Source organism: Ceratotherium simum, chromosome 32 (assembly GCF_057802395.1).
Source record: "Ceratotherium simum simum isolate JZ-2026a chromosome 32, ASM5780239v1, whole genome shotgun sequence".
Lineage (NCBI taxonomy): Eukaryota > Metazoa > Chordata > Mammalia > Perissodactyla > Rhinocerotidae > Ceratotherium > Ceratotherium simum.
This window is the reverse complement of record NC_141931.1, coordinates 18,008,523-18,033,699: the sequence shown is the minus strand read 5'-3', so window position 1 is coordinate 18,033,699 and position 25,177 is coordinate 18,008,523. Positions and strand designations below refer to the sequence as shown.

General features: G+C 40.2%; 2 protein-coding genes across 3 annotated transcripts in view; one reads left to right on the top strand and one right to left on the bottom strand.

The window, feature by feature from the left end:
* Window positions 1–15,620, top strand: part of PTER (phosphotriesterase related) — a 62,560-nt gene extending 46,940 nt beyond the window's left edge. For both annotated transcript variants that reach the window (XM_004425335.3, XM_087420788.1), the window contains exons 4-5: window positions 8,028–8,168; window positions 14,787–15,620. In XM_004425335.3, the coding sequence (XP_004425392.1) occupies window positions 8,028–8,168; window positions 14,787–14,997 (352 nt within the window). In that variant the 3' untranslated portion in view covers window positions 14,998–15,620. The remainder of the gene's footprint in view (window positions 1–8,027; window positions 8,169–14,786) is intronic.
* Window positions 15,621–15,735: 115 nt separating this feature from the next.
* Window positions 15,736–24,894, bottom strand: C1QL3 (complement C1q like 3). Its single transcript, XM_004425334.3, has 2 exons — window positions 24,157–24,894; window positions 15,736–18,364 (listed from the first exon to the last, which is right to left on the bottom strand). Exons 1-2 carry the CDS (start codon window positions 24,742–24,744, stop codon window positions 18,185–18,187), a joined length of 768 nt encoding a protein of 255 aa, XP_004425391.1. The 5' UTR covers window positions 24,745–24,894; the 3' UTR covers window positions 15,736–18,184.
* Window positions 24,895–25,177: the final 283 nt, after the last annotated feature.

The window sequence follows — 25,177 nt, the reverse complement described above, 5'->3', positions numbered from 1 at the left end:
TATAAAAAAAGATAAATGAACCTGTAAAATACCTACATATATGAAAATAAACTAGTATATTCATGTATACCACCCTTCTAATTGATGGTTTTCAGTTTATGTGAAACCAGAGTTCCCAGTAAATATTTAATTGAAGTAACAAATTATACTTTCTAACCATAGACAATGTTTAGCCCATAGATTAAAAACTTACATCATTCTATTTAGTTTTTATTTTTGACATTAAAAAATTAACTGCAATTCATCAGTTAAGAATTTTTCAGATTTTATAGTTAAGGTGGGACTGCCATTAGCAGTATAGGAGTATACATGAATAGTGTTTTAAAATTATATTAACATGGAATTTATTAGATTATAGTAATTTATATATTAATTTCTTCTAAACATTGTATTATAAATATTTGAAAATTTATTTTAGGTTATCACATGAATAGTTCTAGCTGAGTTTAGTAATTCTTTTAATATGTTCTTGAAAAGCTCTTGTAAAATAATAAAGAATCCCACAAGACACTATCAGTATAAATATCCATTGATTTTAAATTGAGAAAGTCAGTAGGGAGGGAAACAAAGAGTGTTTTTGGAATTACTTTTGTGGTAAACGTTTTGTTTTTTTTGTTTTTTTTTTGGTGAGGAAGATTAGCCCTGAGCTAACATCTGTTGCCAATCCTCCTCCTTTTGCTGAGGAAGATTGGCCCTGGGCTAACATCCATGCCCATCGTCCTCCACTTTATATGTGGGACGCCTGCCACGCGAGCATGGCTTGATAAGTGGCACGTAGGTCTGCACCCGGAATCTGAACCTGTGAACCCCAGGCCGCTGAAGTGGAGCATGCAGACTTAACCACTATGCCACCGGGCCAGCCCCGATAAACAATTTTTATAATAATCAGCAATTGAAATTCAACGTTGTGTTTAATAAATCAGTTGTATATAAGTATCTCCTTATTACTGTATTAATATGCCAATTTTTAAAAATTACTTTGTCAAGGTCCTAAGTTTTAGCATCGAATGTCTTCCTTCGTTCTATACATATCAGGCCCTGAGCTAGTCTGGTCTCATAATAGAGCTGCTCTCATGGTGCTTACTCTCTAGGCCCAGGAATTCACAGATTGGAACGGCTGATGAATTACCACAAAGTCACAGCACAGTGTAATGGAAAGTGCGCTAGCCTAGGAATAGAAATACCTGAGTTCTTGATCACTTAAAAGATCCAAGCTTTAATTTCTTCATTTATGCAATAACATTAATATATAGCATAATTATTTCATCAGTTGACTGTGAGTTTCAGAACCTGCTCCTCCCATGTTCTTGGTATCATTTAATGACGTCAACATCTAATCAGTTGTCCAAGACAGGCCCTGATTCTCCTTCTCCATTGCTGTCGCTATGGGACAGAGCCCCATCTCTTACTCTCCCTGCTGCTCACCCTAGACTGGTCAACAATAGCATTATTCACCCAGATGCTAGCCTGAGCTCCTCCCTCCCCCTGCACCCCCACATGTGAAGACCTGTATGCCTCACTAAGGTCTCTGCATACATTCAGAGATCCATTCCTATCCATTCCTCTGTTGTTATCTTAATTCAGGCCCTCATTTGTCACCTGAACTATTGTAATAGTCTCCAAACAGGAATCACTCCCTTAGTCTTGCTCCCTAGTCTAGCCTCCATATTGCTACCATTTTGATCTTTCCAAATGCAAATCTGATTACATTCCTCCACCCTGACTTACAACCCTTCAATGGCTCTCCTTCACCTTCAGCACAAAATCCAAACGTCTTGGTCATCTGGTCCCCACCCAGCCCTCCTCCTCATCTCCCCTCAGTCTCCAGTGCTCACACAGAATCTGGGCTAAAGGCACAACTGACTGTGACTTTGAGTGCCCCGTGCTGATGGTTCTTACATGTTTTTCACACAAGCTAGTCCCTCTGCTGCAAATACCCTATTCCCCCTTATCTGCTTGGCAGAGTCTTTCTTCAATATGCCGCTCATCAGAGGTTTTCTTCTTTATGGAGCTTTTCCTGAATGAGCCAAGCAGAGTTTGATATCTCCTTCTTTGTGCCAACCCAGTTCCTAGAAGTACTTTTAGTATTACACCAGTAAGGTCTATAAAGCAATTATTTGTTTTCATGTCTCTTCCCTAATAGACACTGAACTTCTTGAAGGGTGGGACTCTGTGTTATTTGTCTTTGTTTTCCCAGTTCATATCTCGTCATAAGTAGATGAGCAACAATTTCTTATTGGATAGGTGGATGAATGGATGGATGGATGGATGGATGGGTGGATGGATGGATGGATGGATGATGGATGGATGGGTGGATGGATGGATGGGTGGATGGATGGGTGGATGGATGGATGGATGGGTGGATGGATGGATGGATGGATGGATGGATGGATGATGGATGGATGGGTGGATGGATGGATGGATGGATGATGGATGGATGGATGGATGGATGGGTGGATGGGTGGATGGATGGATGGATGGATGATGGATGGATGCTTTGCTTCTCATGCACTTTATCATGCTCTGATCAATTACAGCCTTATCTTCCAGAACAAAAAGCTCTCTTTTTTTGCCTCTCAACAGGTATTTTTCTGGATCATCCATCCCTCATCCAACACTTGAACCCCACCAACCATTATCTGAGTAGTATTCTTCAAGACTCAACTCAAAAGAGCCGCTTCTTTTATCATTCTTTCATAATCCTTTGTGAATGCTTTTACGATAACAAGTTTTCAACACATTTAATTGTAATTATTAGTTTAAATATCTCTCTCCTTCCCTAGACTTTAAGTTCCTTGAGACAGTAGCTTAAATTTCGTATTCATATCTGTATTCTCAGCACAGAGGCTAGTGCGAGGTAGGTGACAGTCCAGGACAGTAGATGTTTGCTGAATGAATTCATGAAGATGTGCTTGAATGTATGAAATGAAATAATGTATTTGAGAGTTCTTTGAAACTATGAAGCCCAAGACAAATGTTAGGTATTGTTATCATCTTGATCACCCCCATGAATCATATCCTTTCCTCTGCGCCTTAGTTCTTTCTACCAAGATAGACCCTTGTCTAAATTATCACTTTACACAGGCTTCTCTGCTCCCAGTCAGAGTGCATTTTGACATTAAACTAAACCCCTCAGCACTTGGATAAGATCTAGAATATAAAGAGGTTTGAAAAACAGAATCAACTGTCTTGCTTAGTACCAGCCTTAAAACACTAGTAAGTGATAACCGTATTCTGAAAATGAAGAGAGCCAAATTGCTTTAGAGACCATTTTCTTAGCTGATGGCAATATGTTTGTCAAAAATTTATACCTGTTCCTTATATAGAAGAATTTGTTTATTGAGAAGCAAATGTGTAAAACATGCAATGGAAGAAATGATACAATATGAATGACAAGAACAAATACTTGATACAGAAATCTCATCTTCCTCCTGGGAAATCCCAGGATATTTTACAAATAATATTGCAATCACTTCCTCCACCTTGAAGATGGATGCAGTGGCTCTTCTGTATCTTACAATCACCTCACTGACTGTTTAGGGCAAGAGGTGAAAAATATTTGCCTTAAAAGCTGGGGAAGATTGGAATAAGAAAGAATATAATTATTCATGGATAGAGAATTTGGAATGAGCAGAACTGGCTGAGGTTGACACCTCTACTCTTGTGAGAGGTGCTATGAGATCATTGATGACTGGGAGGGGCAGGACCTCTGTTTAATCCTCATCTGAAAGACGTCAAGCAGAGTACATTTTCCCATGGTACCATTCTGACATCTGGGGTCAATCCTTTCTCCAAGTGGAAAAAAAGTCACTTGCATAAATGCAACTTCAGTAGCACCTTGAAAGTCCCTGGAAGTCATCCAACTGAATGTCAATTTAATGTAGTTAAGTCACCTTGTTAGGCATTCATGGTGCAGGGTGCTCGGAGATGTCTCTGTAATGGGGTGTATTTCCCCATAGGTGAATGCTGGTGAGAAGGAATGGAGCTGCTGTGGTGGGTGGGTGCTCTCATCACAAAAGGGGCAGCATGCTCAAATGACATAGCTTCTGAAGACAAATGCAATCTCGGTTCACAGCTCCTCACTTTGGAAGTTGAGTTACTTAACTTTTCTGAGACTTAGTTTCCTCATCTATAAAATGGGAATGATCATACCTTTGTCATATAGTTTTTGTAAGTATTAAATGAGAATGGGCTGTTTTAAATACCTGCTAATTATTAACTGTTTATTTTCTTGCTTCACCTACTTCTCCCATCCTACCCCTTATTAACATCTAATACTAAATTCTATTTATTTCAGGACTTTCCTTTGAAAAATATGCATGATCATTGACACTACTTTTTCCCCACGGATTTTGCACTTTAGTAAGGAGCATTTAAGTGAATTCATTTCTTAATTGCCTTTACACTAATGTTCAGTTATCCAGAGAGCGTCACATAACTAAATGTCAGTAAAAATAATAATAATAATTTATCTATCTATCTATCTGTCTCCTGGCTTTTTAATGACAGCAAATTTGTCTACCTCCTTTTTTAATTGCATTTTCCTAATGTCCAAAATATCAGCTTAATTGCTTCTCTTTCCCTATCTGTTACTGTAAAATTTTTGAGAGTGTTTCACAGAGGGACCATTTCCCTCAAAGTCATACTTCTTTCTATATGCTGTTCTATGGGATAAGAATTCCCAGGGGTTACTTTTGAAACTTACATGTTTCAAATTATTAGATTCATCAGTGGATGAATCTTATTGAACATGTTAGTCTTCCTCTAGAATGAGATCTCTACCTATGGTCATATTCTTCAGGTAACATTTATAATACAAGTAGCATTTATATATAATTGACATCTGGAGTGTTGGATCCCTACATTCCCCATTCCTTCCTTAAAGGAAGATTTTGTGAGATCACATCCAAAGAGATCATGCAGGGCCTCGTGGGCCACTGTCAGGCTTTGGCTTTTTCTCTGAGGGAAATGGGAAGCCATTGGTGGAGTTTTGAGCAGAGGAGAGACCTGATCTGACTTAGGTGTGAAGATAGACTTTGGTTGCTGTATTTGAATAAACTGTAGTAGAACAAAGATAGAATCAAGGAGAGCAAGTGAGAATCTATTGCAGGGATCCTGCAAGAGATGATGGCGATTTGGACCAGGGGAGTAGCAGAGGAGATGGTGACCTGTCTGGATTCTGGTCATATTTTGAAAGTTGAGCCAAAAATCTATCCCCGTGGGCTCAATGTGGAGTATGACAGGAAGAAAGCAGTCAAGGAGGATTACAAGGTTTTTGGCCTGAGCAACTGGATGGATGGAGTTGGCATCAACTGAGACAGAGAAGGGTGTTGGAGCAGCTGGTTTAGAGTGGGACATGAGGGATTTAGTTTGAGACATGTTAAACTTGAGCTGTCTATTAGACATCCAAGTAGAGATGGCAAGCAGGCAATCAGACATGCAAGTCTGGACTGCAGGAGAGAGATCTGGTCTGGTGATAGAAGACCCTTAATATGTGCCCCTTAATATTTGTAAAAGGCTTAGGGCAATGTCAGGCTCCTAGTGAGAAAGTAAGCAACGGTCATGATTAATATAGTTCCTTCTCCTTCTTTGACTACGTCATTCAAATTGTCCAAAATAACTGTAATGATCAAATCCTGTCTATTAGATGTAGTTACACTCTGAGTTAGCAATTAAAGACCTCCACAAAGTAATTCTCTCTTACTTTTGGATTTATCACCCCCTTGGCCCCAGGCTAAAATTCCCTATTTTTCAAGTGCACTTTGAGGGTACTATGAGAAGGGAATTAAATTTCAAAATAAAAATTAAAAGACACAATGTGCACACCCAGTCAATGTAATTCTTGAAAATGTCCTTTGAGTACAGAATATTTAGCAATAGGAGAAGTCATATAGTATGATAGTTAAGAGCACAGATTCTAGCCTTGGATTGAATTTATGTTTCAGCATATCACCTTGAGTGAATATCTAATCTCTCAAGACCCAGTTTCCTCATCTGTAAAACTGAGATCTGATGGGATTAGGGAGAATATTAAATGAGATAATAAACATAAAGCAATTAGCACAATTCCAAACGCACAGTAAGTTCTTGTAATTTTCAGCTAGGATGATGATAAGCAACTTCACTTTTTGTTTTCAATTGGATCTAAGACTAAAGATTTTCCTGTGGCTTTTCATTTACTATGGACTTTTCATTGAATATATTCCTCAATATATCAGTTAAAATTCAGAAAACTTAGTCTTAAGGCATTAGGCCAAAAGAAGGAGCAGATGTAAGAGTCTGATCCAACCTGTTACTGGTGCTTCCCTTCCCCTTCTGGACTCCCCTCCTCCCCCCAGTACCTTGCCCCTCCTGGTAATTAACAAACTGAATGAACTGACTCAAAAGGAAAAATGCTAAACTTATCCCTTTTCCCTTATGTTATTTTAATTGTATATATTTTGTTTTTAAGCATGGTGGTTCTTTGGGGGAAAACAGAATATGTTTGCTATAGAAAAACACACATTCTTTTAGCCTAGTAATTTTGGAAGCGGAAGAAGGTCTCCACGGTAAGAAGATGGAAAAGAAGTAGTATTAATAGAAGATAACACAGAACTAATGCACATTTTATAGCATAAAGGAAAGATTTTTTAGCCTCCCTGCCTAAACAACGTTGTGAACTATAAGTTAGGCTAAATTGGTGAATAGATTTTTATAAATTCTAAACCAAGAGACAAATTTAAGTCATTATTAAATGTAAAAAATTTGCTATCAAAAAAAAAAGAATAAAAAGGAGCCAGTTACCATATGATCGCTCCAAGGGAAAGTCGATAGTCAACTCCCAGGAAGCATCCCAGTACTGCAGAAACTTCTCGCACTTGTGACACAGGGAGGCTTAATTGGTCCTCCTATGGTTTGGAAGAAAGGCTTTGAAAACGCTTGTGACCTCTTAGAAGCAGATTTATAGACATATGATAGTGCTTTAATCCGTGCATCCTAGAGTTGCCAAAGTAACAGAATATCAGAGCAGATAAAAGCCTAATAAGACAATGATTGTCTGACATTCCAACTCTTCTCCAGGCCAATTTGGATCCCAATCACTTCCTTTCTCTAGGTCCTTAACTCCCCTCACAATTGTCTAAGGGGGTATATTTTTTCCTCGCATTTTTTCCATATTATCTTTGGTAGGATTTTTTGTCTTTCTTTCCTATTTCTCTCTGTATTTGAATCTCTACCATGGCATTTTTGGGGTCAAGTTAATGCATCCCTTTTTACTTGTTATAATCTAAATTTCTTGAGATAATCTACCCTTGTTCTAGCCTCTATTCCTCTGTCTGTAGCCTGTACTTCTCTTAACGTTTCTCTCCTTTCTCATTCATTTACATAGTCTTACATCCTAAATAGTGATATTCTTACTATGATCTCTATTGAAGTGAGAAGATATCCATAAAAGTTATCATAAAATAATAAGTTCTATGTAAAAGATAAGCATACCAGAACATAAATATCTGTAGGAATGTTGCCCCCTTTAAAAAAGTTGCAATGATAGTCACATAGACTTTGGAATTAAGTTTAGAACCACTTTATGATCTTCACAAGAAAATCTCTCTATTACCTTCTCTTAGCTTCATGCTTTACCCAGATTAGTATTACTCACCCAGTTCACCAGACCTGATGCCAATTTCCTTTGATAGTTTCCGTAGTTCACAGCAGTTCCACTCAAGATCTTCAAAAGAACATGGAACATATCTTGAAGACAATTCTGAAGAAGAATTACAAAATTGTTTTTGAGTAATGGCAGAATAATTAAAATGCCTATAGTTTCCAAGCACTGTAGATGAGAAAACTCCTATTTTGGATGGCTAAATTCTCTTATTTCTGGTAACAAATTGAACTTACTGTTTCATAGTCACATCATAAGAGCAAACTCAAAAGTTCTTTTACTTGATTTAAACTGTTTCAGTACATAGTGTACTTAAAACTTTTAATCTGTATATGTGCAAAATATGCTCTTGATAACAACAATATGTCTGTCTTATTTTTTCTAGGACTATACTTGATAAGAAGGAACTACTGGAGTTTGCTCAACTTGGCTGTTACTTGGAATTTGATCTTTTTGGTACCGAACTCCTTCATTACCAATTCAACCCGGCTATTGACATGCCCAATGATAATAAAAGAATTAAAAGGTAAATAGGATGAAATCTCTCATAGCGTTCCCTTTTGCCAGCCTTTTTTTTTTGCTTTTCATATCTAGGTAGGTATTAGCAAAGATTCAAAAAACAGTAAGCAAGCTGAGCCAGAGACTTGCAGAGAAAAATTTATCTATATTGTTCCAGGGAGAAAATCTCTATATATTATTTCAAGGACAAAATGAGTCATCTTAAGTAGGCAAAAGCTTAGCAGAGCCTTAGAAGCTCAGTGCAGGTGGGCACCTGACAAGAAACACAGATAATATTCAACCCCTGCCATGACAAGAAGAGAACAAAAGACGTTTCCCTCTTTTTATCCCTAATGAAGTAAGCTGTTTCTTTCCCGGGTTGACCACGCTAAAGTCATAACTTCCTACAATGAATTTTTGAAAGGCTTTATTAAAAGTATCCACTGAAGAGTTGATTGCAACTTAAATGTTATAAGTATAACGTCTAAAGACCAAACATCATATAAAATCCAGCCTCTCAAATTTGTCTAATGTGTGGGGAAAGCAAACAATTGTACGGGTCATTCTCTGCAACCCGGTGGAAAATTTGCGGAGTCAAGGATGGATGGCTACCTGGTTTGTCTTCGTTACAAGGTGATATGAAGATCGAATGCCCCAAGTTAGGGAATCTGAAAGGAGAAATAGATTTGGGGTTGACAAGGATGAATTCAGTTTGGGAACATCTAAGTATTGCTCTCCAGTGGGGCCCTTGGATAACGGTGTGAAGCTCAGGGCAGAGATTCGGACTGAGACATAAATCTAGACATGGTTGGTTTGTGTGTGATAGTTGGAAGCGTGGGAATGAATGAGATCACTCAGAGAAGAGAATGCGGACAGAATCCTGGGGAACACCGACATTTAAGGGGTGAACTCAGGAACAGTCACTCAAGGACAGGCTGAGAAGTTTTCAAAGTGATAAGAATGTCAGGGAAATACGTTGTTATGGAAATTGGTGGGAAAGAATGCTTAAAGCAGAACGGCTTGAACACTTGTAATAGGTGGCAGATACCAAGTGAGATAAAGACTGAAAAGTATCTATTGGATTTCAGAACCAAGAAGTTCTCATTTCACAATCAGTAAGTGCAGTCTCGGTAGAAAAGTCTTGAGGAATGAGTAGCAGATAGTGAGGAAGGGGAGAGAGAATGTGGAGGTTACTCTTTCAAGAAGCTTGGTAGTAAAGGGGAGCAGAAGGGCAGGGCTGAAGCTAGAAGACAAGACAGGATCAAGGGAAAGTTTTGTTAGGAGTTGAGCAGTGTTTATGTGGCTGAGAGCAAGAGCAGAGAGATAGGACAGAGACAGAGAATGAATCAAGGGAAGTAGTGCCTATTCTACAGGGTTGTGATAGAATTTATGTGAAATAAAGTATGCAAAGTTTTTAGCTGAGTGTCTGGTGTAGAACATGGAAGTGGTCAATCAATGTCAACTGAAAAAAATCTGGAGAGATAGATATAGAGCAAGGCTCCTAAAGAATAGGACAAATAGATGGAATCTGGGAAGCAAATAGAAAGTTGGTTGAAAGGAGCTATACTTTCTCCATTGAAATGAGAGGAGGCGAGGCAAGTAATGGGGTGAATGCAGATAAATGTCTTGGTGAGAGGAACAGGAAACTGAGGACATATGGCCGCATATGTTCTCTAATGTGCCGGTGAAGCAGACATGGTCATCCCTGAGAAAGAAAGAGTGGATTCAGGGCAGGACCTTGTAGAGGAAGATGAAGGTTGGGAATCAATGGCAAGTGAGAGAGAGATACTGACTAGAGACATGCCATGTGCAAGATCCAGTTGAGGCTAGAGATCATGACTACATGACTGTATATTGGCACCAATGCACTTGATTTGATTATTTTCCCAAAAAAATGTTTTGTATTTTGGTAGTAGAACCAAAGAAGCTTTGTGAGTAGAAGCAAAAAAATGTTAGAGAGATCTAGGGTTGGGATTCGGTCTGAAAAATGTAGTTGGTGGCCAGGGGCACAAGGAAGGAGATGAGAGTCATGAGGTCCAAGCTGGAGGGAAAAAAGTATAGAAAGAGGGCCGGCCCCGTGGCTTAGCAGTTAATTGCGCGCGCTCCGCTACTGGCGGCCCAGGTTCGGATCCCGGGCTCGCACCGATGCACCGCTTCTCCGGCCACGCTGAGGCCGCGTCCCACATACAGCAACTAGAAGGATGTGCAGCTATGACATACAACTATCTACTGGGGCTTTGGGGGAAAAAAGGAGGAGGATCAGCAATAGATGTTAGCTCAGAGCCGGTCTTCCTCAGCAAAAAGAGGAGGATTAGCGTGGATGTTAGCTCAGGGCTGATCTTCCTCACAAAAAAAAAAAAAAATAGAAAGAAATGGGAAGATATATAGGGAACACATAGCAGGGGCAAATGGAAGGAAGCTTTAATGAAGTGGATGAATACATACAGTAGAAGAGGGTGAGTGAAAAAGCAGGAAGATGTAACTTGTGGTCAGAGTGAGAAACTGAATATTGAGATTTCTCCATGGAAGTAGCTCTCCATGATGACCAGGACCAGAATGTGGTCATGAGTGTAGAAATCTGGTTGGAATGGGAGTATGCAAAGCCGAAGTAGAGAAGTGATGTCCAGACACTGTGAGGCTCAAGGAGCAATCACTGAACGTACCCACACTGGGGGTGAGGGGAAGATCTTGAGCCAGTGGCCACAGTTGAGACAGCCTTAGGATCTTTCCCCTGGGCAGTGGACCTTTCCATCTGTATGCCTTCTGCTGTCCCTGTGTATTGGCACTCTTCTTTGATGACCTCACTAGCAGTAAAATATGCTTCAAGTTTAATATTATTAGAGAGAGCTACTTGATCAATGTTACATTAGCTACATAAATATGGAGACACTCAGCTCTACATGAGCAATCTGCTTTGACTGTCTCGATCAATAAAGCTAGGTCACTCACTCATTCATTCATTCATTTATTTATTTTTGTGAGGAAGATTAGCCCTGAGCTAACATCTGTTGCCAATCCTCCTTTTTTTTTTTTTTTTTTTTTGCTGAGGAAGATTGGCCCTGGGCTAACATCCGTGCCCATCTTCCTCTACTTTATAGAGATGCCGCCACAGCACGGCTTGATGAGTGGTGTGTAGGTCCATGCCCAGGATCGGAACCGACGACCCCTGGGCTGCCAAAGCGGAACACAGGAACTTAACTGCTACGCCACCAGGCAAGCCCCTGCTAGGTCCTTTTTTTTTTTTGATAAACAGATTTATTGCTTCTTTTTTGTTTGTCTATTTTATTTTATGATTTTAATTTACTTGCGCAGGAGCATCATTCAATACAGCCAAACAGGTTTCCTTAGGGCCCTAGTAGGTATGCCATACTCAGAGGTGAATATTCTCTGGAATTTAAAATGGGGTGGTGGGGTAGGTCTTTCTCATCCTTCATGATCTCAAAACCATGATTTTCTGATGAAGGCTCTCAACACACGTTTTACAATTCATCTTGGAAATAGGAAGTTTGCTTCCAGGACCTGCTTCCTTTTTCTAAGGCCCTTTGTGGCAGTCAGGTGTATCTTTTGCACCCCTGTGCCTTCAGTGATTCTCCCAGACCTTCTGGAATAAGAGAGGGGATCTGCAGAGGGGGAGCTATGAAGGAGATATGGGGGAAAGATGACCATCAGCTCCCCAGTATTTCTTTTGGGTATTAATTCAAGAAAAAGAACTTAATTTTGGTCAGCTTTCATTGTGTCAAATGTAAATATTCTAAATGTATGGAAATACATCAAAAATTATATATAATATATGGGTGTGTTTGTGTCTATCTATGTATATGTGTATGTATGTATACTTAATCTGCCTTAAATTAAAACCATGCATTAGATCACTTGACTCAAGTGCAGCTCACGGTAATTACTGAATGACATTTTGGGTTGCGTGTGCCCCAGTACCCCTTCTCCCCCACCTCTCGGGCGCTTGATTTTCATCGTTCATCAGCGGTGCTTTTCTGAGCTTAGTAGTCGTAAAGCTTTGAAGCGCAAGGACACAGAAGCAGGCTTCTGCCTACCTCTGGTTTTCAGCACCAGCAATTCTGTGTCTAACACCTGTTTTCAATCTTATGCTCCATTTCTCAAATCTTATTATATCTCTGCCTTTTCACACTTTGTAGTCTCTCTCTAATATTTGTTTGCAAAACACTAACTCATTTGTATTTCTATAATTACTGTCATTTTTTGTCTTCTCCTCTGTAGTGGCTCCTTCCTTCTGGCGGCATCTCTGGAACTACTGTTCTTCCATACAATGGCACAGCATGAGAGACGATCTCTTATTTTAGGAGTGACTGGCAGTTTTCTTGGTAGTCAGGATATAATTATGTTTCCAGAGCCACGGCATTATCTTTCTTAAGAGATAACTAGTCTCCAGATTCTTGACTTAATGAGTTCTAAGGGTTCCCATTTTCAAATGAGCATCTTATCCATTACATTCTTTCCTTACTATGTCACAATTCAATAACTTTGTGTTTCAGGGATGACACAAGGCCTCTTACAGGGATTTGTTTATCCATATGATATGCCTCTGTAGTAATAAGATATTTTTTTCTCATGCAAGGAAAAGAGACAAAAACTTTGGGAAATGCTCAGAACATATAAGGGCGAAAGTGTACCCTAAAATTTTCTGTAACAGGATTCTCCTTTTCAGTTGTGGATCAAGGTTTGTCACACTAAGCTTCAGCATTGTATATGCATTCTGTCAAATCTTCCTCTTTTTTTTATAAATGACTATATAACTCTCTTAGATAATTCCCTTAAAGAGAGTTTGTTCCAAAAGCAACTTCAGATCAGAACTTTTGGACATTATACAATTTTTTTTTTTTTTTTTTTTTTTTTGCTGAGGAAGATTCGCCCTGAGCTAACATCTGTGCCAGTCTTCTTTTATTTTGTACGTGAGTCGCTGCCACAGCATGGCCGCCAATGAGCGGTGTAGGTCTGCGCCCAGGAACCAAACCTGAAGCGGAATGTGCCGAACTTAACCACTAGGCCACGGGCCGGCCCCCCAAGATGTTATACAAATTGTAAAGAGGCAGATAACCATGGTGACACAAATAGCATTCCATCTTCTTAGAGGACACACATGGGGTACATGTGACGTGAATGCAGATTTCTAGACAAAATGCCCAGGTTGGCTTTTCTTCTGTGGCATTTGCCTTCCTTTGACCTGTAAACACAAGATCTAGCCTTCGATTATAATTTATTTTAAAATGTATATTCTCAGAGGGCAGGGCTTTGTGCTTGAGTTTTTTTGTGCAGTACCCCACATTTTGCTTACTGGACTAATTATTAAATATGACTCATGCACCGGAACGCCAAGAAATGCTGTCAAAATGAAAAGGATACCATTCAAATAATTAGCCCTTGGAGGAAGGTGCTATCCGTCGATGCATCTAGACCCATTTGGGAATCTGAAGACTGACAAGACTATATAGAAAATGCCAGAGAAGAGCCATTGTCTCCAAGTTGCATCTCCTGCCTTCAGAGACCCATGGAAGTCACGACAGACACTGTCCAGAGTCCAGACACATACAGATGGTGGCTGTCAGGAGGTGACTCACACCACAGATTATAGCATTTAACGAAGCAGAGAGGATTAGATGCTTAGACAGTAGCCAGGAAGGTGTTCTTTAGTCAACTGACTATAAATTTAAAGGAACAGCTCATTATTTATAGCAATCTTGTTGAAATGGGAAGAAGACAGAGTAAATTTTTATTTGGTCAATTTAATCCAATGCTCTAAGACTACTAAGTCAAAATTCTCATAGACTTCAAAGGGACAAATGCTCAAAATACACAGGGACCACTGCTGACCTTTTATCTAGGGGCCGGCCCCATGGCCTAGTGGTTAAGTTCGGCACACTCCACTTCAGCAGCCCAGCTTTGGTTCTCAGGCGCAGACCTACACCACTTGTCAGCAGCCATGCTATAGCAGCGACCCACATACAAAATAGAGGAAGACTGGCACGGATGTTAGCTCAGGGCAGCTCTTCCTCAGGCAAAAGGAGGAAGAGTGTCAACAGACGTTCGCTCATGGCGAATCTTCCTCAGCAAAAAAAAAAAAAAGACTATCTAGCTTATCATTTGCCCTTCTCTTTCAAACTCACTGATTTTAGTCTCAGAATGTTTTACTTGTATGAAGATTCCTTCTGTTTCCCTGTTTAAACCACAAATAGTCATTGATTTTATTTGCTAGAAAAAAGGAGAGAGAATGAGATCTGAAAAATGGGCCCACTAAGAGAGGTATCTCCGAGTTGAGAGCTGGGTGCAAATCCAAAACAAAGTTATTTAGTGAAATGCTGAATTGGCCATTCATTCAAACTGGCATATCCTGCTGAAGGCTATCTTTAATGCAGTATTGCCAGGCGTTGTCATAAGTATCACAGGCTAGAAACCTCTGAGTGCATGGAATAAAGATCATGTTCCTACTAGGGTGCAGCAAAATCTTTATCATCACCACGCAACATTTATTAAGGGTCTCCCAGTACACATGCCACAGTGGAAGGCGATATCTTTACGACAAGCACAATAGGTTTATGAGTAAAAAGTTTAAAGCACCTGAAAATGTTAAATGTGAGACAAATGCCATATAATGAGTTAACGTTTTTCACAGGGTGCGTCTTCTGGTGGATGAAGGCTATGAAGATCGAATTCTGATGGCACATGACATACACACGAAGCATCGGCTCGTGAAATATGGAGGTCATGGCTATTCTCATATACTTACCAACATTGTTCCGAAAATGTTGCTTAGAGGTATAACTGAGAACGTACTTGATAAGATACTAATAGAGAACCCTAAGCAATGGCTAACTTTCAAATAGGATGGTTGTTTATGAATTCACACGTTGAGTATAGAGCTTGCAGAGAACATTCAGTGATTTCAAACCCACTGTGAGATATTAATCAGAGCTACGTAGGACTAATGAAAAATCATTTCCTTTTTATGAGATTTAGAAGAGTTTTGTCTTCTCAGAAACTGGCCGACTATTACATCTGCACCTTTAGGGATTTACTGAGCCTAATTGAGCCCTACTGTTTTGCCTTAACAATATAACTACAGAAGTACCTATTTCCAAACAATGATCTACAGTCTATATCCCCTAATTTGTTTTGTTTTGTTTTCTTAATCTATCAGCTGTACTACTTGAGAAAATTTAAAGTGTTTCTAGTTAAATTACCCCCTTCTGGAGCAATCTAATGTTTCTTGTAATATTGATGATCCTACTAATTAACCTGCTGTTCTTTAATTAATGCTTAATGAATAATATGGCACTTTAAAATAGCTTCTGCAGCAAGGGAAGTTAAATTTTGAGACTTTTTTTTACCAAAGGCTACTATAATACAATTGCCAATTCACAATGGTAAAAAATAGTGTGGAGGGTTAATTATCTGCTGTCCACCTATCTGTATATACTTATAATAAATCAGTATTGTTGCCTGTGGATTTCTGGTGTCCATTTTTGCTGTTAATTTTGTTGTGTTTTGGAAAATTTGCATAAGGGGCATGAACATATAACATGGTACTGAATTATAAAAATTCAATCGTAGAAGTCAAAATATATTACATAATATAGTTTAATGAATCATTACATTTATAATAACAAAGGCCACAATTTAATTCATTAATAATATATAATGCAAATAAAAAGAAATGTTTGCCTTATATATAGTCCCTTTATTTCCTTTACCTTTTATTTTTTTTCCTTGGGCCTCAACAGAAAAGATAATGCTTATTTATGTGAAGGAAAGGTCAGATCTATTAGAAATGACAGTCTGATTCTGGAGCCTACTCTTTAAAAGATACCCAGCCCTGAAGTTTTGTGTAAATAACACCTTTTTAAAAACTCTTAGTTAAAACTCTTAGCTGATGTGCAATGCTGTTTATAAATTAATCTTTTGGTTGAATCTTTACTATGGTATTTGTTATCTAAAAAAAATTCTCCAAATCCTTTCTGCCAATTCCTCTTTGATAAATATATATTGTTAAATGGAAATAAAATCCATTACAACTCCTTATCTTACATATTAGAAATCCCAAATAGAATGAGTCATTATTCTTGAGGAATGGGCTAAGTGTTTTTAATCATATAAATCATGACAGTTGCTCAGACCAAGGCATTTAAACCAAGCACCTTCAGATGGGAACACCATGCATAACTCGTTTGGAAAGTTGAGGTTTGCTAAATAAAAGATATTTCTGTGGATCAAAGATGATCAAGCTTTCTGTGTATTAGAACAGAAAGTACCCAAGAGGAACGAGCCAGGAGAACAAACTAATTCCTTTAAATGAAAAAATGCAAATGTCCTTCGTCCTAAAAAACAAGCAGATTTTTAAATCTCTGTTTTTGAAATCTACTTGTCAAAAAGTCTTCAAAGACAACTAAGAGGGGAACAGATTTTTCATTGTAATAGTGGAAGTTGTCTGATAGGATATATCAACGTGCATTTTTAATCTTTGTTTTAGATTAAAGAGATGGCTTTTGGCAGTGTATTTTAACCAGAGAGAAAGGATTTGCACTACTCGCAAAATCTACTTTACTGTCAGCCACAATCCACCTGAGAAAAGAGAAAAAAATTGATAATTCAAATGCATATAATTCATAAACATGGCAAAGGAGAGCCACTTTGTTTCTGCAGTCCTAATAGTAACAGTCTGCCACAGAATGCAGTGAAAGTATTGATTGGCATATGGTAATCAAGAAGCCATAGGCTTAATCTACAGACATGTGATGTATAGGGCATTGTAACCTCCTGAAATTTAATTTTCTGGGTAACTCTTAGAAGTCATTTAAATTATTTTGCTATTCCATATATTTTTGTCATCCAAAATATATTTCAATCCAAAATGTCAAATAATTTATGCATGTTTTTTTTTAATTAAATTTTTGAAGCTATACAGCCACTGTGCCTATGGTCTGAAGCCATTTATATATTATATTTCATCTAACATATATATATACACACATATATATGTAGCAGGTATTTGTATAAAATATATACACTTTGTTGTCATATTGTTTATATGTGAAATTGTTCATCTTGAAATAACCTCAGGCCACAACTTGTAGTAACTGTTTGAAGGCCTTACTTAGTGTCCCCTTGGTGACGCATGCATTAGCTCAAATTAAACCTTTGTGCATTGGGTTATGAATAATCTTTTGTTCCAAAGAAGGCAAAAGCCTCAGTCTGATTTAAGACCAAAGAATAAATTTCTCTGACTTTCTGAGTAAATCTAAACGCATTCCACTGACAAAATGGACACATAGGGGATTTTCTAAATACCATACATAATTACACATTTTCACACTGAGAGGGTAATCCTATGATACAATTTCAACCTCTATTTTTAAAGACTATCACCAGAAAAAAGAGAAAAGAAAATTCATATGAAAAAGAAAATGTGAAAGTGATCATATGCTTGGGAATTCCCTCAAATCCAGAAAATTCCAGGTTAAGGCTTGAAGTTGAATCATTCCCAGGTCTAGCTCTAAAGTTAACAAGAGTACAAGGCAAACGATTTCTTTGGGGACAAGCAGCATTATTTCAATCAGACATTCTCCTGCAGGGTAAAATCATTCTTCCCCACCCTAGGAATGGACTCCAGGTATCATAATAAGCAGATAAACTCACAAGAACCAAAGCTGACATGGATAAAAGCAGCAAGATCACAGTACACCAAAGGATCATATATATTGAAGAAATAATTCAGTGTCTTAGATTTTTCTATAAAAATTTGTGATCTATAGAGGACTTCATTCACACGGACACTAACAATAAGGAGTATTTGCTTTGGCGGTAGAGAATCACACATCTGCTTATCTTGCCTTTAATATTTTTTTACATCATGTTTCTGAGTATACAGATGTGAGTCAGGTAGCATTTGAATTCCCCACATATACACAACTGAGGTGCCCCGCAACTGGCATCCCCTGGGATCCTTGATTCACTGACGTTAGCCATACGAATCCAGTGTCCAAACTCAGACTAAGAAGCTTAGTTTCTGTGTTATCAGTCAGCATAAATGATAAATCCAGAAAATGTGCTGTATTTATTGTTGTTTCCTCCATGGGCTTTCCCGCCATCTAATTTGATGTAGACTTCATCTCCTGGCTCCAAATGGAGAACCACACTGTTACTGGCGTAGTCGTAATTCTGATCAGCATCTTGGGCAATAGCACTAGCCCGCACCTACGTGAAACAGACAAGAATTAGAATTTGTCGAAGAGCATTCTCAAGTTTTCTTTTTTGCTGTTCACTCAGCATCACAAGCACACTTGCTGCCATGGCACAGAATTTAGTGTGAGAAAGTCCACCTTGGCCTCGGAGCTTTACGAGGATGTCTTTGTAACAGTTTCAACTAAGTCTTTGTAAAGGAGGAATGGAAAGGAGAAAAAATAGTGCTCTTTTCTTATTATATGTTGTAAACAATGCATACGAATCTATTCTCTTCCTAAATCACTACTTTTTCTAATTCCTTGACTCTCTATGCCCAATCACTTCCTGAAATGGAAATAATGGTATTTTTTTGCATTTTAAGTTAAACCAAATAGTAATATTCTAACTAGCTGTTTATGAGTATAGAAGTTCAATCCAAACTTCAGTTAGTTCTCATGTTTATTAGAAAATTCAGACCCACAGTAGGTGAAGACTCAGAGAAATACCACCACTCTAACTCTACTATATAGGAAGAAAAAAAGGAAGAAAGCTTTTTGATTTGGGGCTTTCAAAATCTAATTCAAGTAAAGCCCCTTTTACCAGAAGCTTAACTCATTTAAGCATCTTGTTATATCACTCAGGTTTTCAAAGTTCTTTTTTTCTATTTATGCCTTTTTATCACTTAATTGTGATGTGTGCACTGAAATCAATTATTTAATTTCAACATATCTAAAAGTTACAAGAGGAACTAAATTTCCATGATTTGAGGTCTCTTAAAATTTCTAGAATTTTCAAATGATCTCATTGAATACCCCTTTATATCTAGGTGATTCTAAATGTGTGGTTTCCTTTGAGGACAGAGGTTACTTATAATCCACTCATGTGGAGCCTGTAATCTCATTAGTGAGCTGATAGACACTTGCAAACAGTCAAATTGCCTATCACATCAAGTAATATGGACATTCTGTCACATCCTCAACTCAAATTAGGCTTCATATTCATTTAGCTATATTTTGATTCTGGCTTGGAAAAAAATTTTTCAGTAGGCAGACTTGTATTTGATTTATTTCAGTAAAACATCTTCTACTTTGTGGCTTGTTTCATTCCACTCTAATGATATTTCCCTGAATAACATAGCCAGTGATTTAGTGGTTTTGTAAATCTACACTGTGTAATAATGCATGACTTGGGGTACAATATGCTGGATTTTATCACTTGGCAAAATGAGAGAAATGAGACATAAGTCAAGAATTTCCATGCATTTCTTTCAAAACTGAAATGATAGGCTTTCAAATTAAATTTTCATGTGGTATGTTCTCACATTAGTGCTGAAATGTTAAAAAAGGAGAAGGCTCTTTGACACTGCTGAACTTGTAAAGTAATTTGAGTAGTATTTTTAAAATTTCTTTCTGGATATCGTATAGCAAAAGGAGAAAAGAGCTTAAAGGATTTACAGTTGCTTAACACTGCTGACACTAATATAATGAAAGCCATATACCATGCAATTATGGTTAGAAGCACTGACTCAAATGTATACACCAATTTAGTGAGGTGATCTGTTTTGATCATTAAGTAATAATATAATTTAATGTCATAATATTTCCTAGGAATTAATCATAAGTTTGTAGGAGTCGAAGGCTTTGATTCATTAATTTCACCTAGTCATTAATTCCCAGGAAAAAGAAATCTACAAGGAGGATAGTGCTATTATGACCTGATTTTTTTAATGTGTGGATTTTTAATGGGTGAGAAAAATTAAAATAGAAACTAGTAGTTAGCCATATTTGTAATATATTAATTAATTATCAATCCATAATATACTTCTCAGCTATTATTAATAACCAGACACACATTTTATTTAGTGCTTTAGGTATTTAGTATATGTTCTACAGATATTGTGCTTTAAAATTGTTTTCTATATGAATGCATTTGGGAACCAGGACTCATCAAAATCACTTGTTTTAGAGACAATAATCTTAAATATATACACACTGCAGTTTTTATTCTATAGGGTATAATCACAAACCCATGTAAATGTTTCCATTTTTATTCAGTAGGTGTAACCACAAAAATCTGCAAATGCATTAGTGTGATCCCATAGACTGGGAGGTTACCCTTTCAGTTTTCACCTCCTTTGTTGGATAAAGCCAGTGTGACTGCTTTGTAATGAAAGTGATTCTCTAAGATTTGAACCTATACTGTACCATAAGACTTTCTCAATTAAAGCACTGCCATACTCCAGTGTGATATGCATGACTTTAGTATGTCTGCTCACCTGAGTATACTCTAGAGGTATAATGGGACTTCAAATTTCATGTTCTAGTATCCAGCTCAGCGACTTCCAGCAATTCTTCCTCTAAGCCATCAAACTATTGAGGAAAGTAATGCATCCACCCTGGAGGCTATTTTCAGGTGTCTAAATGTACACTGATTTCAGCATTTTCTCTGGGAATATGATGCATCCTTTCTTTAGCCTGATATACCCATTTCTACCTAAATGTGCTCTAAAATCTTTTCATATTATAAGTTAACTATTTAGATTCTGCTTGATCTTTAGTGCATGTTTCACAGCCCCTAAAAAGATAATTAATTTGACATTTCATTAATCTCGCTAATAAATGAATATCAACCCACAAACTATTCATTGTTTCCAATATATCTCATGTTCACTGGTGCCATAACTAATAAATTCTTAGAGTAAAAATTGGTCTTTAATTGTTTTATAGTTCTAATCTTGAGCCAGTTTTAGTTTTTATTACAGTGGATTATTATAGTGATTGTATTCAAATAGCAATATTTTTTCTTCAGGTTTTCTGCTAAAAGTAGGCAAACATATTAAAAATATTTCCTGTCTCTATGTAAAGCTATTTGAGTCCAACTTTTACCTTTAATATGCACTGTCATGGGCTCTCAACAAATGGTGAGATTAAATTTAGGTTGATGGTTTCATGGGGAATATGAAAACCGTGGTCCTTTTACTGGTATGTTTGTGACTACGTAATAGGTTGTATAGTTTTAGCATTATCTTATTAGTGAAGGCTTATCATTAGAGACAATATTTATGGTAACATTTGCTAATTTAATTAATTGCTACTGATGTTCTCATAATTTCATTTTCATTGTACTTCTGTGGAATCATAAACAAAAGGTTAAGTGGCACATCAGGTTAATTTACTGGTCTTTGATGTTTCCATCTGTGATCCTGCATTCAACACAAAGCATAAATAAAATGGTTCTCATATGGTTACAGTTCAGAGGCATCCCTCTATCCTAGAGTGAACTGCATTTTTAGTTTAATTTTTGTGCTTCTCAAATCCACTTAATCCACAGAACATTACGCTGACATGGATCTCTGAGCTTCTGTTTTATGAAAACAAATTAGGTCAGCTCAGAGTGGAAACCGCCATTCAAAAAAGTGATCGGAGGAGAGCATAATTGAGAATCAAGGATAAAGTATTTATTTAATATTAATGAAAAACAGATTTTATAAGATTTCTCATTTGCAACTTCCTGCAGATCAGACTTGACAAACTAGTTCTATTCTAGAGATTAAATTCCTTAACAGTAATACTGTAACAACCATTTTCGAAAATAGTCCATGGTGAACTCGAAAATATATTGTTTGCTACTATATTTATTTTTCTGAATTACTTGTTGCACACCCTTTGCAAAAGTAGCAGCTTAATCATGCCAATGGAAAGCATTACACATACAAGGTCAGCTATTTTGCCTTATTTTTTTTCCTGATCCTCATAGAATCCACATGCTAGGATTATACCAAGGAGCTTCTTACACTCCAAAATAAACTAATTTTAAAAACAAAATGCCCATAGAACACATATATGGAATGGTTTTCTTGGAATCGGTGCAACATACCTGGGCTCAGCAGTCTAGATATCAACATTTAAATTAATTTAACTGGTTCCCTGGTTTTTCATGCAACTGAAATTTTCAGATATTTAAAGATGTGAGCGTTTTTATACATTGGCTGATAAAACTTGAATCTTATTCCAGTTTAACTAATACCTCTACACACAAGCTCTGCAGCTTGATAGTATTTTCCAGACCTAACCTTTGAGTCAGAAGAGAACCAATTTGTAAATAAATGGGTGCCTCATTGCTGCCTACTGAGGGGTTGTTCCTAGACCATTCTGTAAGGGTGACACAATTGCTCTAGGGTGCACAGTGAGTCCTCCTCTTTTTAGCCATTTACCTACAACTATCCCACTGCTTTGTGAATAATTTTTATTTATCTTAATATTATTTTCGTGCATAATAACTATAATAAACAACCCTGTCAGTGCCTCCTGGTGGCCATTTCTCCTCTTTTTGTTCTACCTGTCCTGAGATAGAACAGAATGTCCCTTAAGCCATTGACTTCTAAATTCCTTTAGAACAGTGGGGACGCAGGAAGGGGGAGGGACAGAATCTTTTGCCCTTTCTCTCTCTTAAACATGTAGGATATTTGTCTTACACTTTTGAAAGAATTCTGACATTGAATTAGGTGTCAGAATTAGAAATTCTGCTTTAACGGTGCTTATAGAAACCTGGGTTATAGCTTAAAAGGTCTGAATTCCAGGGGCGAGAGATATGAAGCCGGATAGCCCTTGTAAAGTCAAAGTTGGCCACGGCAGGGGCGCGGGCCATTCCTTGTGTCACCCAATGAGCAGAGGTAAAGCCAAAAACTCAGCCCAGGCTGCAGGCTGCAAGGCCTCGCCCCAAGGGGGCTGCTGATTCAGCGCGTGCAGTGGATCTGATTACACTTTTAGGTAGTTACAAATATTATTTTCCTCTTGTGGATTAGACGCACTTCGGTTTTGCAGTGACCGCGAATTTCTCAAGCAAACGGTAAAGTGGCCCCAGCATAAAACTGCAGAGCCGTGGCCGTTTTGGCAGCGCCGACCAGCTCAGGAGAGCAAGTCCTCGTGGCCGTGGCCGTGGCCGAGGGCTCATCTGAGGCTATTGCACAGTCAAGGCCGAGGCCACCGCCGTGAGCTACAAGGCAGGGCTTGGAAAGCCCGTCACCCTGGCACTGAGGCCCAGAGCCCCGGGGCTGGGCTCGGCCGCCTGCCTGTGCGCCCTCCTACTCCAGCCAGGCGAGTTGGGGTTCTGTGTTTGGGGCTGTTTTAGGGCATAAACCCAGGACTCGCAACTATTCTTTTTGTTATCAGCACTCACTACCTCTCCCCCTTCTCCTGCGGCCAAAACTAAACTGGAGTTTGCGTCTTGAATTTGACGATATGTGAGTTTCCCCGTCTGGGACGCCGCAGGGGCTTGCGACCGCCGGTCCCACGGTCCCGCTTCGGCCCTGGACGCGCCCCGCTTGGACCCGATCCTCCGGGCTCCTTCTTTCTCCCTCGGGCCCCTGTCTTTCTTCCCCGGGTTTGTCACCGTGGCACGCCCATTCGGGACGCCCCCCACCCCACCCCCCAGCCCTCCCATTCCCGGCAAAGCCTGAGAGCTATCCTACGCTGCTGAGGACCCCACAGCCGGGGGCGCTTCCTGCTCCGGGACTCCCCGCGCACAAGCTGTCCAGGGGCCCGAGCTCGGGTTTCCCGCCCCTTGAGGGTCGCGCTCACTCTCGCGGGCCCCGAGTGAAGGTCCTACACTCGGGGACCGCCCTCTCCAGGCCGGCGGGCGCCCTCTTTGGCGTACGACCCCCGCCTCTCCAAGGTGGAACAGCGTCCCCCCTCGCGCCGCTCCCGGGAGCCGGGCTGCCGCGCCCTTCCTCCGCGGGCTCCCACCCCCATTTCCGGGGTCTCCTCCCTCTCGCCCGCACCTTCCCGCGCTCCCTCCCCGCCCTCCCCGCCGCCGCCCGCACTCACCTGGTTGTTTTTGCAGAGATCAGCCCACATGCTGGTGCCGTCCCCTCCGCGCATCAGGACGTGGTAGGTGAAGAAGTAGATGCCCGGGATGGAGCAGGTGAACTTGCCCGTGGTGGGATCGTAGTGGTTACCGAGGTTGGTGACCACGTCGTCGAACTTGAGCACCTCGTAGCCTTCGTGCTGCCGCTTGAGGCCGGCGTAGAAGGCGATCTTGGGCACCGTGCTGTAGGTGGCGGCGCTGATGGCCCCAGCCGCGTTCAGGCCGGGCGCCCCGGGCGGGCCCGGCAGGCCTTGGCGGCCGGGCTCGCCCTTCTCGCCCGGGGGGCCCACGGGGCCCGGCGGCCCGGGCTCACCGGGAGGCCCACGCGGGCCCGCCTTCCCGGGCCTGCCGGCCTCGCCTTTGGGGCCCTGGATGAAGGTGGGCAGGGACTGCATGAGGCCGCGGTCCGGCGTGGCGGCCGTGCTGGGCGCCTTGGTGCCCCCGTAGGGGTCGCAGACCATGCGGCAGGTGCCCAGCATCTCGTAGTGCGCCGACGTGCCGGCCGAGCTCACCAGCACCGGGATGAGGATGACCAGCAGCAGCACCATCACCACCCCCAGCGCCCCGGCGGCGATCAGGCGCCTCCTGCTGCCCACCAGCCGGCTCAGCGCGGGGCGATCCTCTTGTCTGCTTTTGGACAAAATTTTGAAGGTTGGGCGGGGACCTCCTCAGAGCCGAAAACAACCCCCTGCGAACCCCAACTCCCCTGGGCGGGCGCGCCGGCCGCTCCTCGCCTGCTCCTGCTCCCCCCGCTGAGGCTGCGGCTGGGGAGGGAGTTCGGACGCCAAGTGACTTGAGCCGAAGTCCGGGGCTGGGGTGGGGGCGGGGGGAGGGGTGCGCAGGGCGCCCTCTCGCCTCCTGCGAGCCCCTTCGCACCTGTGGCTGCCGCCGGCGCGGCCACCCGGAGGGCAGAGCCAGCCGCCGCCTCTCGCGCTCGCCGGGCGCTCACACTTTTATGCCGCCGCTGCCTGCATCGACTTT